At 38.2% G+C, this 20,139-nt stretch overlaps 1 protein-coding gene across 1 annotated transcript in view; it reads left to right on the top strand.

Moving 5' to 3' along the window:
- Positions 1–13,247, top strand: part of LOC139737499 (serine/threonine-protein phosphatase with EF-hands 2-like) — a 45,488-nt gene extending 32,241 nt beyond the window's left edge. Inside the window, exons 6-15 of the mRNA XM_071648171.1 lie at positions 547–593; positions 2,642–2,808; positions 3,332–3,374; positions 4,851–5,003; positions 5,860–5,961; positions 8,004–8,189; positions 9,395–9,540; positions 10,118–10,224; positions 11,309–11,554; positions 12,895–13,247. Coding sequence (XP_071504272.1) covers positions 547–593; positions 2,642–2,808; positions 3,332–3,374; positions 4,851–5,003; positions 5,860–5,961; positions 8,004–8,189; positions 9,395–9,540; positions 10,118–10,224; positions 11,309–11,554; positions 12,895–13,148 — 1,451 coding nt within the window. The 3' untranslated portion in view covers positions 13,149–13,247. The remainder of the gene's footprint in view (positions 1–546; positions 594–2,641; positions 2,809–3,331; positions 3,375–4,850; positions 5,004–5,859; positions 5,962–8,003; positions 8,190–9,394; positions 9,541–10,117; positions 10,225–11,308; positions 11,555–12,894) is intronic.
- The last annotated feature ends 6,892 nt before the right edge of the window (positions 13,248–20,139 follow it).

Below are 20,139 nucleotides of genomic sequence, written 5' to 3'. Positions count from 1 at the left end.
GTTTTATCATCAAGAAATACATGTTCATCTGCAAATAAGCAGTAATGTTTATGCTGAAATAATGAGGTAAAATATGTTGTGTATATATTTGTCATAATTATCTCTTATTCCAATCTTTTTGCAGTCATTCTTACAGTTACATGTAACCCATTTCTTACCAGTGATTATACCAGGAAGGTGACACCTCCCAGATTATACAATATGTGTTATCTCAAATTTGGAATTCTGATCAGCCTTATGTTTGCATTCATATACAGGGCTTGACATTAGCATTTGCCCACTTGCCAGGGCTAGTTAAAATTTGGCTGTGATACGAAATCAGAAGCTCCTCATGTCTATTAAAGACATTAGTGCTGTTTTTGTTTTGTTTTGTTTTTTTGTCCAGTACTGTTTTTTGGGCAAGCAAAAATTTGAAAATGTATGAATTTACTTGCCCAATGGGAAAGTGAAGGAAAATGTTAATATCGGGACCTTTCATATTATGATGATTGATGTAGCAAGTATGGCATCTTACGTATTGTATTTGTCACTCTTTTCATTTTTCAGGGGACTTACATGGCAAAATTGAGGATCTATATCTTGTGTTCTACAAGGTATGTAAATTCAACCTCTTTTGTGTAGTATTCTTTACAGTCCAATAGACTTTATGACAGTATTTTTTCAAGGGTTTTGTTAGTAAATGGGTTAAGTTTCATACTTCTTTGCTGCTGGTAATGACATCAAAAGTCCATGAAGGTCATTTTTCCCATGACATGCCATGAAATCAGTGCTTAGAAATTGTTGGACTATTCCTTTTCGTAGAAGTTATATGTTACATGAAGTTATGTTACTATGTTGTATTAATGTAAAATATAATGCTTTTTGTATATCCTATACAGCTTCAGAATGCATTAGTTGGATTTGTTATTAGGGTAGAGACATCTCTATTTTCCCCAATGCAGCTATTTTTAAGTCAGTAACAACTCCTGTAAGCTCTTATCTAACCTTATCACAATATGTAGCCACTTCCCTTGACCAAGTTCAATCACCAACCCCTGCTCCCAAGAAAAGAAAGTAATAACAACAAACAGTATTAAAGGATGTGTACAGTTCTGGTTGAGGTGAGGATTTAGCTTTTAACGTTTTGCAAGATATTCAGAAACCACTCTATAAGATGTCAAAGAGCATGCAATTCTAAGGGGTATCAAAAGTTTGTTTGATGAAAATCGGTTTTGAAATGGCTGAGATATCCAAAAACAAGGTGAAACAAAGAGATTCTAATAAAAGGCGTGGCCTGTCGCCTTTTATTATCATCACTTTTGTGGATATCTTAGCCATTTGAAAACCAATTTTTCATCAAATAAATGTTGAATCCTTCTTAAAATTACATGCTCTTTCATATTTCATAAGAGGCTTTTCATTATCTCACTTAGGAATGTTCAAAACATGAATCCCCACCTCAACCAGTACTGTACAGTCCCTTTAAGCAACATAACAAAGTAATAATACCAACAAGAGCCAAATCTCAGTACATTCAGCTGTGTGCAGAAGAAATTTGATGATTTAAAATCTACGCTCTGATTCAGTGCAGGCGCCATGAATAATGCATGCATGGACCGAATGTGTTTTTCAAAAAGTCAGAAACTAGAATAGTGAACCGGCGAGCGATCCAGCATTCTAATGGAGTCAGCTTCCATTTTGGTCATGTGATAATCAAAAAATTTGCAATCATTCCACGAGCTCCAAGGTCACCGCAGTGTTGCAACAATGGCATGCCGTCGAAGAGCTGTCCGCCTGCGTAGTCGTACACCAAAATAGCATGTGCATTTATAGTCCTTGAATCGAGGGGGTGGGGGGGGGGGCACTACTCTCACTAGTGTATACCAACATAATGAACGATTCATTAGAGTCTCATCAAAATGCATAGAATGAGGTGATGTTGGGATACTCTCGTATTTTGTCTGCATGATGGCAAAGGCTACATATCGGTTTTATTTTGCGGCAGCGTACATCCAAGTAAGGCCATCCGCAGACAATTTTCTATTCTCGGTGGCCTTGGTGCAAAATGAGAGAGCTCAAGGCCAAGTGGGAGAAACCCCCGCACTGACTCTGGAGTAGGCCTAATGCGGACAGGTTCCAGGAAATTGTTTGATGCAATCCTGATGCACGGCTGAAACAAATGAGCTAAAAATACCAAACAAATACGGTCAAACCTGTCTGTAGCAGCCATCCGAGGGAGACAGAAAAAAAAAAAACCCAAAACAGTTAATATAGATACGTGGCCGCCATACACAGGTTCTTCTAACATGCTTTTTCTCCTGGAGGGGATTGTTTTAGTGGTCGTATATGGCAGGTGGCAGCTATAGACAGGTTCTTTAACATGCTTTTTCTCTCAGAGGGAATTGTTTTAGGGGTTGTATATAGCAGGTGACCGCTATAGACAGGTTCTTTAACATGCTTTTTCTCACGGATTGTTTGAGTGGTCGTATATGGCAGGTGACCGCTATAAACAGGTGGTCACTAAGACAGGTTTGACTGTAGTAACAAACCAAAAGTATCTCTTCGTGGGGCGAGAGGGAGTTCATGTCTGAAATGTTGGGGAATCAAAGTCAGTGACATTCCGTGCACCCACCATCTCCCAACCCTTCCCCCACTTCCCCAGAATGGCCCTCCGTCTCCCGGCAACCCGTACATCTTCAACGGGGACTACGTGGACCGGGGGATGCACTCGGTGGAGATTGCCATCATCCTCTTCTGCTTCTTTCTCCTCTATCCCAACGAGGTCTACCTCAATCGCGGAAACCACGAAGATTACGTCTTAAACCTCAGGTGACTGGAGGAAAATACCAAGAAGAAGAAATAAATAGAATTTTGGACAGAAATTGACATGAACAGATGAAATCACAGCTCATAACTGAAATAGATGCTAGTACAGTGAACTGTTTTATCAAAGAGAGAGGAAAAAAAAGGAGAAAAAATATTAATTCCCCCTTACTTGGCTTGTAGTTTCATGTTCTACTAATTCTACTTTTCAAATTTTGGAAATCTTTATTTGTACTCGACATGTAAGATGATGATGAATTCAAGATACATTGTTTGTGCTAGCTGATGATTTATGATGGGTCTTAAATTTGTAGATGTTTGATTTGTAAGTTGTTTACCTAAAAAGATGTTTACCTCCTGTCATCAAGCCATTTTAGTGAAGTATTCAGAGCTGTGGCAATGTTTTGGGGTATGGTTCCACAGATTTAACAGTATATCTGATCTTTTATACGAAGAGACTACATTGTAGGCTTTATGAAATCCGGAATGCATGAGCTGATTTTATTATGTTTTATCTATGATTATACAGATATGGTTTCCTCAAAGAAGTACAGATGAAATATGGTGCAAAGGTGAGTATCCAATAGTTTAAATGAATATGTGTGCCTTTATCATCAGAACGAAAATGCAAGAGCCGCTATTTGAAGTGTCATGATTTGCGATTTGCATTTGCTGCAAGAAATGATCCAGTCTTTGTTCAGTTCTTGCTGACATGAGCACATCTGTATAAAATGAGTTGCTTTTTTTTTTTGCATCGTATCTGCTATTAAATGTCCTTCCTTAGTGTAAGGGACTCCACAAATTTGCGGAATGGTCATCCAATCCTGTGTGATGTCAGTTGAGGAATGTCACAGTTTAAAAGAACAATTGTTATGCACATTACTCTGGCTAGATATACCCAAGTGTCTCTTCAATGTATCCATAGAATTTCTCTTGCTACCCCTATGGGCACCCATGTGGTGCTGTGATGACTTAACCCTAACAAGGCCGGGGGGGGGTGGGGGGGGGGGGGGGGCCTCCGAGGCCCCCCCTCGACGTTCCGCGCGATGTATCGCAATCGCAAAAAGCTATCGCCGCGGCGTTTCATGACTTTTTTCTTTCGAGTCTCCCGCATCTTTTGACACCAAATTTGCGACGCCCGGGCGCGCGGTTCCGAAGTTACGCGTAAATATGTACATGCATGTCAGACCAAAAATTGCTCAAAAACGTTAATTCGTGTACAATTTCAATGCAAACTGTGTTTACTGGCAAATTTCATAAAAGCATTATCATTTTGGTGTTTTATTGATTAAAATCAATGAATAACATATTTTCTTGTTCGGAGCGATGTCGCGGACAAATTTCATCGAAAAAACAATGAAAAACATAAAGTCGAAAAAACAAAGAAATACATAAGAAATTCAAAAAAACAATAAAATACTTAAGAATTTTTTCTGATATCACAATTTTTTTTATTACATTTGCTAAGGACACTTAAAGAATATTTACACAAAAAAATGTGCCTGTTTTGAGCTTTATTTTGTGATTTATACCAGTTAGTCTGATTTTATGCATCATCATGCATAAATTAGCATAATTTAGCATGAATGATGATTTTTTAAAAAAATTAACTTCATGGTATTTTAGATTACATCATAGGCAATGTGTGTGCCAATTTTCGTCGCGATCGCGTGGTCGACGGCCGAGATCTGGCGGGGGGGCCTGGGAGGCCACCCCCCCCCCCCCCCCCCCCCCGGCTCTTTCAACTACCTAAATAGCCCGGCCTAGTTAGGGTTAAGGGATAATTTAGCTTTATCAACCAGGTAATTTTCATTGCCAAGTTGTTGACTGATCTACTTGTCTTAACAACTGGAGGACTGTACATGTGTACGTGAAACTGATCTCATGACAGGTTGCTAGAACACCGAGTACAGATGTAAGTAGCACTGCTAATGCAGCGATGAATGTAAATCATTATTAATAAGAGCTGAGAGCAGTGACCGTACTACGAAACATCTATCATGTAAGTTGTCTTGTTCTGTTGATTCTGTCCTTGACGCGAACAACAGAGGTCATATGCACAGAGGATCATCGCCCAGTTCCAGGACTTGTTTGCCTGGTTGCCTCTGGCAACCCTGATTGACTCCAAAATCCTCATTTGCCACGGAGGCATCTCCGACAAGACTGATCTCACTTTCTTGGACAACATGCCCAGGAATAAGGTAGGTCTTTAGTCTCAGCAAACTGCAATCAGTCTCTCTCTCTTACTATGCTTGGCATATAAATCACTGTACACCTAAGAAATCATGTCTTTACCATTCCCATTTATTATATTTGTTCTTATTTTAATATTGCCCATTTGTATGCCATGTATGTTGTGTTTAATGAATTATGCTTTTCATTTTTGTACCTGTAATATTGTGTATACATAATTCAGTCTTGTTAATTTATATACACAGCCTTGCTGAAAAGCAGCATAGGAGCAGATAGCAGGCTCTTTTAACGTGTTGAAATACATAAACTCAAATAAAAAATCAAAATTAGATGTGCGAGTGGAATGCCCTCAGCTCTTTCATGTACAAAGAGCTCACGACTGTGAGCTGTTACCTGCAGAGAAAACTGATAACCAGGAAACTTTCCCTAAACCCATGCCCAGCACAGCAACAACTCATATTACGTAAACTTCATTCCAAATATTTAAATATATTAAGAAGGACCAGGTAATTGTGATGGAGCACTCCTCTGCCTGAGGGGAAATATTCAATATTTGAATACATTAGTCAAGTAAGTAATTGAGGAGCGCTACTGTGGACTCCACTTCACTGTACAAAAAAAAAAAAAAAAAAAAAATGTGTGTGTTGTTATGGTTGTCACTTCATTGTCCTATAAATGAGCTGTTAATGAAATGTATAGTGGAATAAGTAGTTGCAGTTTAAAAAAGAATGTCTTTTGTTCATTCTTCAGAAGTTCCCTTCATTCATTTAGTGAAGTGTTATAACTGTTTCCCCGAGTTGTTGTGGGAAAAGAATTCTTGTTGACCACACCCTTGACGTGATATTTGTGTGTCCCATCTTGCAGTACATGTCTGTGTTAAAACCTCCCCTGAGGGAAGGGGCAGAGGAGCTGACTGGGGATGAAGAGGACCTCAGTCTCAAGATTGATCTGTCTGAATGGAGACAGGTAAATATTTACCGACTGTGAATCCGTCATCAGCTGTTCCCCTCTCGTCGCTGAGACGCTTGTCTTTAGGCGCGGTCAGACTAGCAAAAGATAGAGAAGTTTGGCGGCAGTGGGGTAACATCCTTAGTTGGAGTGGGAAGTTTCGCGAGAAGTTTGCATTCACACTGGCAAAACTTCGCGATCTTTTGCCAGTGCGACCACCACTTATTGTGTTTGTTCCTCTATCACTGAGTATTAAATACTTCATACTGTGCTTTATTCACCAGTCGGCAAACATAAGGGGGTGCTTCCTTTTCCGATTGGCACAAACGTCTGGTAAATAATTGTCTGTAAATAAGAGATTACCTTATCCCCCTCATCCCTATTGTGTTGCCATGGTCTTCCTGTTAGACAGAGGCACATTAATTGCTATTTGCCTACCAGAGTAGGATTACTAATCTACATGTACAACTAGGTGAAGTTTGGATGGATTACTGAATACTGCAATGAAAAAACATGGGAAGTTAGCCTACTGGTAAGTGCCTGGCCCTGTAAAGGTTAAAGGCAATTAGATGTTTAATGGTGTGATAGTATATGCTTTGGAAAAACTTCTTCTTACACCAATTGCTTTAATTTCATGAAAATGTTGATTTCTCTGCTTGCCGACCTGCAAGTAAGTGTCTGAATGTACATTTTATGGGCGTATGTGTATGCTTTTGTATGTGTTTGTGTGCGTGTGTGTGTGTGTGAATGGGTGTATGCGTCTGTGCAAGAGTGCACTGTGAGTCGGGAATGGTATTAGCTTCAGTCTGAATCCTGCATGATGCTCTACAAGTAGATTCTGTGTTGTGCTTAATTCTTAAAATCAGACTGTGACAAGTTTGTGAATAATACAGGAATCTGAGGGGGTTATGTACAAGTCTATGTGGATTTAGGAATCTTGCAGTGACTCTATTAATATCTAATTAGTGAGGTGAGACACTACAATGGGGTGGTTACCTAGGTATCTTCTGCACGCATGCACATACCCACACAAGTAGTATGTAGGTGGCAGAATTGTAAAGGCTGCTGTCTTCACTCAAGGTTATTAGGATTCATTTAGCAATCTAAGACCTTGAGGATCATATGATTGATTAAAAACACATGTGTCTGGAAGCTATAGTACATCAGCCATCTCTGTAGAATCAATCTTTAATGACATCATCTCTATTCTGCACGTAGGAGTGATCAGTCCACTTGAGGTAGATGAATGGCCAAGCTCACAGCAGCGGCAAGAATTGAGGGAGAGATGCTATAGTAGGATGCCTTGTACTAGAACAAAATTTTAGCCACTATGAGCTCTTTTGTGTCATGGTGTTAACCCCCTGTGTGCCACATTACCCTGAGACAGCAGCATAGTCATGTTTTGGGAAAACATTCTGTTTTTCAAATATGTGTAATGTTGGTAGATTTTTGTTACCCTTGACATGTAATGAGGAAAGTTGGAGAGAAAATGCTAAGCTTTGCTCTGATGTAAATTGTTTGGCAAATTTGTGATTGTTTTTCTCTCAAATGACCAGTAGCGGCATTGTAGAGGCATGACCAGCAACGGCTTTGTAGAGGCATGACTTTTGCACACAAAAACATTGACAGAAACTCACAATTTACTCGCAAATCCAGTAGGGAACATTGATAGTCAAACACCACATAAAATGCAAGCTACATGTGACAGGAATGGAATCACGAGAAACGCTTTCATTGCACTGTGGCATTTGGCAATCTATCGATCGGTTTGGGCGGGTCTGTGCATTTGAGCAGAATATGCGAACTTGGCACGCTGTCAACTGAGTCAGGCATGCGAACTTGGCACATAAAGAGTCTTAAAAAAATAGACTCTGTTTCCCAACATCACCAAGCATGCAACCTAAGATACATGTTTTTTATTTGACTCTGGAAATAATGTTCTACACCGATGTACCTATCTGCATTTTGAAAGATGATGCAAGTGCCTATAGCAATATTGCGAATGATACATCTCAGTTTTTGTGACTTTTTGGATACACACTGGATTCATTCCTGCCCAGATCTTGGACGTCCTGTGGAGTGACCCTCGAAGCCAAGATGGCTGCCAACCCAACACATTTCGGGGCGGGGGCAGCTACTTTGGTCCCGACGTCACCAAGAAGGTGTTGGCCAAGCACGGCCTGGACTTGCTCATCCGCTCCCACGAGTGCAAGGCGGACGGTTTCGAGTTCACCCATGGGGAAAAGGTGGGTCAGGCTGGTAGACATTTTATCCAGTATGCTGGAGTCAGTGCTTGAATGAGTGAATCGCATCATGTAATTTAAAAAAAAAGTATCATTAATCATCATTTTATTTTTTTTTATCTTTATCTGTCAATATTTTCCTGTATTTGTGTCTAGGGTCAGAATTTGAAGATTAGGGTGAAAATATGCGATGAGCTTCCTAGGCATGTCATTACTGCAGATACTGTTATATGCCAAATATTTAGCGAGTGTAATTTTTTGCAAGTTGTTAAATTCACGATCGTGGAGTATGGTACTGAACAGAGAAATAAATGTGTGCTCATCGCATTCATGTCGGGATTAGAGTCAATATTTTCGTGTGTTTTTAAATCTGTGACCTGCAAAATTCACATAAATAAAAACCTCACGAAATATTCGGCATATACAGTATTCTGTGACTGATTAGAAGCTTCAAGCTGTGTAAAAGTTGGCCAATTTTTGGATGAAATTGTAGGGAATGTTTATATCAAGGGCATATTCAAAGGGAGAAAAAACAATTATAGAAATGGCAATGAATATAGAGTAGTCTTACATACAAAAGGGAGGTACTTGAGACTTATTGTTAATATGTTGAGGATGAGTCCTGAGTATACTCGGGCATGTGTCTGTGGGAAATGCGTGTTGTAGCAAAATCAGTCCTTCCTCAATGGTTATAGCAGCACCAGAATTCATAGCAGAGGGCTCTGCAGTTATATTATTACTCTGACATTGCTAGGTCTCCTATTTTATGTGTGCATGGGTCATGAGGACCATCATGGAGACACTGAACATGAGCTGAAATGTGGTATCCCCTGTGTGAGAATCCGCAGCCTAATCCACTTTACCACCTTACCCCACCTCATTCCAGACTCGAGAATTGAAAAAAGAAAAGAAGCACAACAACAAAAGCAACACATGATACTAACATTGATGTTGTTTTCTTCCTTTTTTTTGGCCATGTCGTTCCTACAAAGCTCAAATATACACATATTAAATGCATTGTTTGCAGAATGACAGCAGGTCAGCATCAATAACTATTGAATTACCTTTTTCACATCGTGAATCACATGGTAATGAACTACAAATTATCATACAGTCCCTACATACGTAATTTCCAATTTGAGCAAGCTGGGACCCCCAAAAGAGTTGCTGTGATGGACAATAACTTTTGACTACGCTTCAATCCCAAGGTTCTGACGGTGTTCTCGGCGTCAAATTACTACGAGGAGGGGAGCAACCGAGGGGCGTACATCAAGTTTGGCACCGACCTCAAGCCACACTGTGTCCAGTACCAGACGTCACAGAACAGCAGCAAGAAGCTGAGCATGCGACAGAGGTTTGTGTGAACAACCATCCTCGAAAGAGGATTCAGATGGTATATTCGGTGTCATCTAGAATTTTTAGCCCAAGATGTTCAAGAGAAATGGACTGCTTGAAACATTCACCAATAGCAGTTGGATTAGATATTTAGTATCACAAAGTTTGACAGAAGATAATGTTGTAGAAGGGTGTAATTTTTTTAAGTTTCCCATTTTGACAAGTTTTAGATTTTGTTTTAAATACCTTGTTCCCTTCACTTCTGTTAAAACTTGTTGGCAGGGTGTGATCTTGCATCAAGTGTCAGATTAGAAATGAAAGATACCTTTTGAATTTCATTTCATTTTCTGAAGAGCCACGAAAAGGAGTGGTCCTAAATCTGAGCTATGAAATGAAGTTTAAAATAATGGTGAGTTGATTTATACGGGAAGCAGATGTATGTGAAATAGACAAAAAACGTCATCTGTAACTTGGCAATAACTTCATTCAGTTTTTATTCCTCTGAATTCATCAGCCAACTCCTTCACCCCTTCATTTCATTGAATGTTAATGATAAACGTAATGCCCTTTATTGCATTTTCGTTGCAATCTCCCAGAGTTAGCATAGTGGAGGAATCGGCATTGAGGAATCTGCGGGAGAAGATTGGTGCCAACACCACAGCTCTTAGACAAGCCTTCCAGAAATATGATCCAAATAACACAGGTAACATGATGAGGCACCAGTGAAAGCCGTGACAATGATGGATGAATAGATGATGATGACGACGACGATGTTGTTGTTGTTGTTGTTGGTGTTGTTGTTGTTGTTGTTGTTGTTGTTGTTGTTGTTGTTGTTGTTGTTGTTGTTGTTGTTGTTGTTGTTGTTGTTGTTGTTGTTGTTGTTGTTGTTGTTGTTGTTGTTGTTGTTGTTGTTGTTGTTGTTGTTGTTGTTGTTGTTGATATGATGATAATGAGAGGGAGGAGGAGGAGGAAGAGGGGAGGTGGGGGGGGGGAGAAGGGGAGGAGGAGGGGGAGAAGGACATTGTCTTCATGAAATGAAAATGATGTTTATGACAGCATCTGTTGTAATCATGCTTTCAAAAAAAAAAAAAAAGGAAGTCAAATGCTAAGAAAATAATGCATGAAAATTTGATGAAAGTGGAGGGTGATTATGATGATGATTACAAAAATGAAACTGAAGATGAGAGTGATGAGTGCAGTGATGCTGCCGAAGATGGTGTCATTAAAGGGATGGTATAGTTTTAGTTGAGATGGGGATTCAGATTTTAACTTTTTTGCAAGATGATTAGAAGCCACTTATATCAAATATTAATGAGCATACAATTCAAGAGGAATTACAAGTTTATTTGATGAAAATTGGTTTAGAAATCACCTTTTAACCCACCTTTTATTAGGACCACTTTATTTTGCTTTTTTTTTGTGGATACTTCAGCCATTTCAAAACTGATTTTCATCAAATAAACTTTTAATTACTCTTAGAATTGTATGCTCTTTAATATTTCATGTAAGCTGTTCCTAGTTATCTCGCAAAAGATTAAAGCTGAATCCTCATCTTAATCAAAAGTATACCATCCCTTTAATGATGATATAGATGTTAATATAGTGATCTTTCCAAGATTAGAATGGGATGAGTAGTCACTGTAGTCACATATGGGAGAGCTATTGTTCATTGCAAGCCATTCTCTATTGTCATTTGACCTCAGAGATATAATATTTTCATTCAGTACTATGATGTGATTGCCATAGATGATGAGTTCTGTCCTTATGCCAATCATTGTTATGTCCAGGCTACATCACGACAACAAACTGGGCACATACGATGGAGGAGATCCTGGAGCTCTCTCTCCCCTGGAGGACCCTGAAGCCCAGGATGACGAGGACCAATGAGGAAGGGCTGGTGGAGTACGAGTCCTGCCTGGAGCTGGAGCTGACATACAGCGGCCAGGGAGGCGGTGTCAGCGTGACGGAAACCATCTATCGTAACAAGAATGCCCTGGAGACTATCTTTAGGGTCATGGACAAAGATCATTCAGGTTTGCAGCCTTTTCCTTTCTTTTAGGGTTGGTTTGTTTGAATATATGTTTGATGGAAGTCTACTTTCAGTGGCAGTGTGCTGAATATTTGAAAGGATTGTATTTAGATTTAATGCTCTTTTTCTTCTCTTTTGGTTAGTCTCAAGTAACAATGATTTGTGACATACATAGACATATTCACATATGCATTGATGAAGTCCAGTGATGAACACTGGATTAAGTGGAAAAAAGGGTTTATGAAGTCGAATGTAGCCAACTATGAAAAAATGGAATAAAGAATAAAACAGCTGCATGAATGACATGTGGGGTAATACTACTGAAAAATCCAAGCACTCTTTCATGTCATCTATTTAGTTTGTGCAGTAATGATATCACACATGATGTACAGTGCTATTCAGTAAAGAGTTGCCAACTATTAGGTTTTTCCACATTTAGTATGTTTTTCTTTTCTCAATGTAAAAAAAAATAGGAAAGTGTGTTTTTTAGAATAAAAATGAATTTCTGAAATTTGATTTTGATATATATGTATATGCAATTTTTTCAACTTATGAGCCAGATGTGTTTTTTCTTTTTCCTTGAAAACTGATGTTTTCGTTTGCTGTGTATCAGTATGGATGTGTTGGGCATTCTGACATACGGTAGAAGTGGAAATTTTCGCGGTGTTGAAATTTTCACGCATATCGCGCAACCCGAAACTAGCGCAAAAATAAAAGCATGTGAATATTTTTGCTTACCATATGTTCCAGTAGTTGATGACTTGATTCCGCGGAATTAAAATCACAGGAAACTCTTCTTACTCCACCAAGCGCGAAAAATTAGTCGCACGAGAATATCCACTTTCACAGTACATGTACAATGTACAATGACAACATTAGTCATTAGCCTTTCATCATTTAAAAGAAAGTATAAACAATTTCTTTTGATTCAGTAATCTCGTTTGACACACGCATAAATGAGTTAGATAATATATTGCTTGCCTAATCACTTGTTTATTGTAATGTTTTGTCATCTGTATAGTCCAATGTATTCTGTAATGTTTCGTTATGTGATCGTTGTTAACAATTGTACCATTTTTAATTGTCAGGGATCAGCCTTTGAAAGGCCATTATGGCCTATTGTTGATTCCCCGACGTGTTATATATTTATTGCATTGCATCTTGCATGATGTAAGTTGTGCTCATGTAATGTTTGTATGTCTTTTTATTTACCCTTGTGGAAATAAATGAAATGAAAAAATGAAATGAAATATATCAGGGGTTTGACAAAGAACCACATGTTGGAATATTGTACATTTAATTATCATCAATCTTTTTTGCTAATATCTTGTCGATGGAATACAGGCTCCATCAGCATGGATGAGTTCCAGGATGCCTGCCAGCTCCTCAGCAAACACATCGGGAGCAACATCCCTCCCGAGACGGTCAAGGACATGGCCCAGTCCATCGACATCAACAAGGACGGCAACATCGACTTCAACGAGTTCCTGGAGGCCTTCCGGCTGACCGACACGCAGGGCCTGAAGATGGAGGATCAGACGGCGTCCTCCACGAACTCTACCGCTCACCTTACGAATGGCGAGAACAACAAACTCTGATAGCAGACAGCACTGACATATCTGTTTTGATAAGAGCCAATAACCTCTCAAACCTGTGCAGATTTTTCATGGAGGGACTCGAGAGGGCGCTACAGCATTTGTGTTAGCAGGATTGCATGGCATGCATTAGGATCATTTGGGAGTGTACATCCTCCCTCCGTATGTCGTGGCCGTTAAAGAAAAGTGGAGCTCTCACAGAACACTGGACTGTGATACTGTGCTTGGTGGACCATGCCAACATTTTTGTATTAATTTCTCTCGACTCTTGTTTTTAAAGCCATTTCTTTTGATATCTTGATTGTCGCTAGACATGAATCACTGAACTTGTATATAAAAGAGGGACATTGTAAATATGAAAACAGTTACAAGTAGAGTGCAATGTGGACATTTTCATACGAATTTAGTGCTAGTTGGGACGTTTCACTATGATTGTGTGCTTCTGTAGAGAAGGTGTGCTATGAAAGAGCGTTGCATCTCCACAATCAAGCGTGGAATTGACGAGGGAGCATCAACGGAGAGGCAAAATTGCTACAGCTCAACTGGATTTCTAGTCACATGATATGTGTGGGTGAGGTATCCCCTGCTACTTGACAGACAGGTTTCCTGATCAGATGACATCTGGTCCCATGTGTTTGTTCTGTTTATTGGTTTGTTGTTTGTTTTTATATACATGTAGATATAAATGTATATTGCATAAAGATGTTTACGAATTGCATCTCTGGGAATACTGTTTGGAAAGTGGAAGTGATGGACCTCAAAGGCCAATGTCATGAATTCTTTATTTGGACACTAACTGCCCTGTGATGGACATGGGATGTTATGATGTATATGTAGTTTGAAATGTGAAATTTTGAAATCAAACAAAAATCTTTTCATGTCAAATCAGGCGAAGGAAACAAATGAATGTCGTCTGAATGAATTGTTAGCCAGATGGTTACATGGTTCCCATGACAACACTTAAGAAGTGTCTTGCTCACAAGCCTTTGTAATTTTGTCGGTGTGTTAGTTTACGTTTTAAAGCACCTCTGTCTGTGCTGATGAGGTATTGAAGGAGGTGATTGCTGCCAAAGACAGTGTAATTCAGCTGTGAGAGAAATAGCCCTTATTAGCATATAAATGTGAGCATTCTCAGGGAAGAGAAGGCTCATGTTAATTCAACGATGGCTCATCAGAATGTCTGGTAAAGAGTGATGCTTGCTTAGTAGTGATTATGTAACACCGTTGTGACAGGATATGACTTAAAGAGGCTGGAAGATGCATTAAGCTTGCAAACTTTACATTAGAAAGAAATGTGAGTGCTTATTTTTCTTTCATTATAGAAAATCTTTGTTTTAAATAAACAAGTGATATCAGCAGTCAGCAAGATAATTTTTTTCTTGTAAGCTTTAAGAATATGAAAGTGTGTTGTATTCATCTTGATACTCTTTATTGTTAATCCCAATGGTACTTGTATAGGAAGATTGATATGCGTCTTTTTTTTTCCAACACTAACATCAGTATGTGGCTGAAATTGTCCTGACTTCAGGAAGTTGGGTCAGTGTTGAAATTGATTCATCCATTTCTCTCTTGCAGAGATTTTTTTTTTTTTTTTTTTTGCAGCACAGATTGTAAATGCTTAGACTGACAAATTGCCATTCATTGACTTTTACAAAATAAGCACCAATTATTCAATGTATAGAATAGTAGCCAAAATATAATAACAAAATCATGGGCATACATACTCTGGTTGGATTCAAATCCATGATGTCGTAAATTAGGCAGGCATCATATCCATTTGACTACCAAGCATCCGCCCGATAGCCAGTGATGATTTTTAACCATTATAGCATCGGATAATGCGTACTTGTTCAAAATAATGATTCTTTCATCAAGTTGTTTTGTATGTAAATAAAGACGAGTCAATGCAAGAATCATCAATTTGAATGAATTGTGATTGGTATAAATGATCAATGCAGACGTTCCTGTACAATGAGCCAAAGGTCAGATGATAGGTTTGTGTCATTCTTCATATTTGTTGCATTCCCCCATTAAAATATGGTCATGGAAAGGGGGGGGGGGGGAATGGTGGTTACTATGTCAGCGCCATCACTTGGTAATGGTGTCCTGCAGAATCACCTCCCTATCTATAGACACAATTATTGGTGACTAACTGCTCTGGGAATAAGACTATTAAGAGATGCATCAGCACTAATGAGGCTGCCTTATTCACTGGCATCGAGGTAAAGAATGACACATGTTCCTTGTTCCAAGTGTCAGTTCATTTCCCTAGGGGGTGGGTTGTGGTATCCTACCTTTTCAGACTCCCTGCTGTGAAAGAATTCATAATCAATGCCCTGACTTAATATGCAGAGCTAAATATTTCTTACAGCTCTTTATTTGATATGAATGTTACCATACAATGGCATCATTAATTGGTATTAGCTCACGAAGAAAAGGTGTACAAGCAACACAAAATAGAACCTGCTGTGGGAAACTTTACTTTATTACCTTTGATAAACTTACACAAGGCACAGCAAAAGAAATTCTCATTTAAATTATCAGGCCACATGCAGGCACTATCATTATACAGTGCACTCCCGTTATAACGAAATGCTCGGGACCGGCAGTTTTCTTTCGTTATAATGAAATTTCGTTATAACCGAACAAATACAATATATAACGAAAACAAGGAACCATGTATATATATCATATTATGTTTGCTGAATACTCCTCATACACTGGAAAGCTATGTGAAATGTGATGGGATAACTGTATTACAATAATAAACGCAAGTTCCCCTCAGAAACTGTGCGTGACACAAGGAGCGAACACACGGTGGTGTGAAGGGTTCGCCTATGCAGAGACGCTACAAATGCTTGTTGCGCTACGTTTTTTCGAATGCAATTCGCATTTCGTTATAACGGAGCACATTTCTTTTGTTTTCCTTTGTCTGTGGCGCTCGGAAAAGACTTCGTTATAACGGAAATTTCGCTATAACCGTGTTCGTTATAAGCGAATTTTGTACCATAGACTTTAATGGTGATAATTTTGGGACCAGAAGATTTACTTCGTTATAACGAAATTTCGTTATAACCGTGTTCGTTGTAACGGGAGTGCACTGTACTTATTTGCACTCTTTGCTACTTATCCGAAGATTTAAGGCTATGGGTGTACTATAAATTATTTCTATGTAATTTTAAGGATGATTTTAAATCTCCTCCTTTCTGTTGTTGTTGTGTTTTTTTTTATATGACATTTTGCCATTGCTGGTTGACTAATATGTGCCTTTCAAAAGATATACACGTTTTGTTTTGTTTCATTTCGTTCCAAGTATATTCTCTAGATTGTTGGTTACAAGCGATATGAACATGAAACTACAATTTGTGAAGTATTCCTATGTAAAGTATTCTTATCGTGTACTGCAGATTATGATAGTGTCAATGTAGGTTTGTTTTGTTCAACAGATTGTATTCAGTTCCTCACAATACTTGTCCTACTTACCGTAAAGCATCTTGCAAAGATGGAACTGCTGCTGTACAATTAGCCAAAGTTATATCATTACTCAGTTTACTCTATTTTTCGTTATTGCCATGTACAGTGTTGACTGAAAAGTATAGGTGATAAATTCTAAAAGGCTATAGTATGAATGTGAGTGCATATATGAAGAGTTTGCATGCAAAAACACATATTTGCCATTCTCAAAGATCTGTAAATAAGAACATTAAATTAAAAAAAATAAGATAATGCATTCAAGAAACACTTTTTTGTTTTAAGATATTAAAGATTATCACATGTATTCCAATTATTTTCTTAATTGTTTTTTTACAGCAGCTTCAATCTCAAACATCACATGTTGGTCAAAATGGATATATCAGTTTTTGCATTTAACTCTTCATATTAAATGTGTGTGTTCATATTTGTGTGTGTGTGTGTGTGTGTGTGTGTGTGTGTGTGTGTGTGTGTGTGCGTGATTTAATGAATGTATGATTTGCTCAAAAGCTGTCTGTGAAGATTATATATCTGACTTTTTAAAAAGGTCCTTTCCAGTATTCTTGCTTTAGGGTGCCTATATTTTGCTCTGGAAGTTTCCGTCCTTATTAATTTAAGATTAAAAAAAGGCTTGCTTTATCTTCCTTATTCTATAGTTATATCTCTGAAGATCTTTACTTGATTTTGAAAAAGCTGTCCAACATTGGAGTTTGGATTGATATGTATCTCTGACGAACCTTATTGTCTAGCAAATTGCGTTAACTGGTGAAAATATTGTCTCTAGGCTTCTCAACAATTGCTCAAAATGATTGGAAAACCATGATGACATTTCTATTTCCAAAATATTCTAATGATTAGGTATTTTCCGCACTCTTGTGATAACATCAAATGTTTCTTTACATACCCATGGTTAAATTGCGAAGTACAAAAAGCGTGACAGTGGTATAGAAATAAACTGTCACAGAATAAGGATTGATCAGGAGAAATAGGGGAATGAAATGATGCAGGAGTTTGAATAGTGAAGCAAAAGTTAAATACATGTAATTAAGGCCAGAATATAACTCCAGATAATTATTTCACTACAGTACCTGGAGCATTCGATCTTTTCTGTTATATTTAAAAGCAAACAATCTTATCACCTTGGAATCAAGAAAATGAATAATTCAATTTTGAATTGATTATTAAGATGTGCTATCGGATTTGCCAACTACAGTGTATGTGTGTATATACCAGAAAAAGAATATTTATTTTTTTTGCAAGAATGCAGCCACAGGGGATAAGAGATTAAATGCAAGCAAGAGATTATTCAGGAGAGGGGTGAAGATATGGGGAATGAGTTTTCTTCAATTTGTGTGCCGTCTGCACAAATGAAATAAGATTGCAACTGCTGATCTACATTTTTGACAGCAGTTGAGATCTTACAAATTTCATTTGTACTTGTACAGAGGGAGATAAATTGAAGAAAACTCATACCCCGAGAATAAATGCTTATATGCTGTAGAGTCATTTATTTGTTTTACTATCATCTGTGATGCATAAATGTCTACATATACATGTTAGAAATGGATGGTTGGGTGTCAGAAGAATAAATCCATTTGGTATGAATTTTGCATAAAAGACTTGAAGTAAAAATATTTGTAATTTTGAAGCCTACACATATTTTGACAAAAATGACCGCCTCCATTATAAGGGTGTCATTTGACAAAAGTGACCATTGGTCAGTGCAACGATCTAGGAAAACGATCTAGGAAAACTATCAAGGGAGTAAAATAAGGACTGTACTGAGGAGTCCAAGTGAAACCAGTTATTCTATGCCTCTGTGGAAACTGGGGTTTTTTGAGCCAGTTCAGTCCTGCTGAACTGAATGCATTAAAAAAAGAAAAAAATTTGTGCAGGGCTGGAGATTTGAACGCACTTCTTCATTTAAAAGAGAGGTTATCAGAGTGAAAAGAGAAATGACATATGTGATATTTCTAAAAGACATATCTTTGTTTGACCCACCAACCCAGGTGACTTGTGCATTTTGTACACAAAATGATTTACATGTATGTCGGGGTTTTTTTCCTCCCGTGTTGGACATGTGTTCAATCAAGTGTGGCATGTGTATGTTCTTGTTAACGTGTTGTGAAAGGTCAAACCCATGATTCAATCTCTGTACATCATTTATGACACTTTGTACAAATCTGTTCTTTGTGTATTTCAGTAGAGACAAAACTTTCCCTCAAAATATTCTCCCTTTTGATGTGTATCGTGATGCTGTTTATACATCTGTATGAATATGCTCTTTGTGTATTTGCGTATAGAAAACTTACCCCCCGAAATGTTCTCCCTTTTGATGTGTATTGTGATGCTGTTTATACATCTGCATGAAATGAGCATAATCTGATTTCACCCTCCCAAGGAAGGAAGAGTTGGGGGAGATCTTGAAACAATTATACAGGCAGCTGTGTTTATTTCTCAGCTAATTTCATATGATTAACTGTAAATTGTGTCTGTGCATGTTCCTATACCGAGTACACTACCAAGTAACTGCCTTGTAATCAACTTGCAGCTTAACATGTGTCATTTTTGTGCCGTGCGTGTTTGTCTTGCATTTAACAGTGCGGGGGGGGGGGGGGGGGTGCTCTGATCTGATGCTGACATAATTTTCTGAGGTTGCGTTTTGCTTGGAATTGAGGAAGTGTTTTTAATACCCTCCATGTCGCATGGCACAAACAAAGTCAAAATGAGGATAAAATGCCCAAGGATGTGTTTACAAATTGGGTGAGATGGTCGCCCTGCCTTTCCCCAGCGTAGTCCCTGCACATCCCATCAGTCATCTTTTACCAAGTGATGACATGTATGGAGAAGACAATATAAAAGATATGTAGCCCATTACATTTGTTTACATGTTCAAATTGACCGTGTGTTTTTTGTTTTTTTTTTGTGGAATGCGGGCTATTTTGACTCTGTATAACGCATGTTACTACATTTGTACAGATGAAGCCATTTTGTTTTGCTTCATTTGAAAAAATTTAAAAAAGCAGCCTTATCCTAGTAGTAGATAAGAAAAAATTGAGGATGTACCTGGTTTTCTAACCTTGCAATTATTGTTGCAATTTTTTTTTTTCCAGTTACTTTGATAGAAAGTGTACTGATGAGTGTATTGTGTATATGCCTTTCCTGAAAGTGCAGGTTACAACATTTGACAGTCATTTACTGGATAGTGCCTGCAGTAGCATGGACCCTTCTACTACACATGAACAGTTAAATGAGAATATGAAGGGAAAATCGACAGCATTCCACTGTGAATACGTTGTCTTACATGGGCAGGCAGTAAGTGGTAGATGCTCTCTAACTCTTAAATACATGTAGCTGCAGTAGTCTTCATTAAATATTGTTGACCATGATGTGGATTTGTACATGTATAGTGGTCTACAAATAAATTTGTCAGGATTTCAAACTCAAGTGATTGTGCAATGTGTGTCATCATTAGGGTGTTAATAGACTTTATAAATGAAAATACTCTACCATATTAAAAAAA

This window comes from Diadema antillarum, unplaced genomic scaffold, assembly GCF_040938485.1.
Source record: "Diadema antillarum isolate AM-2024a unplaced genomic scaffold, OU_Dant_1.0 seq00000693_RagTag, whole genome shotgun sequence".
Lineage (NCBI taxonomy): Eukaryota > Metazoa > Echinodermata > Echinoidea > Diadematoida > Diadematidae > Diadema > Diadema antillarum.
This window is presented reverse-complemented; position numbering and strand designations above follow the sequence as displayed.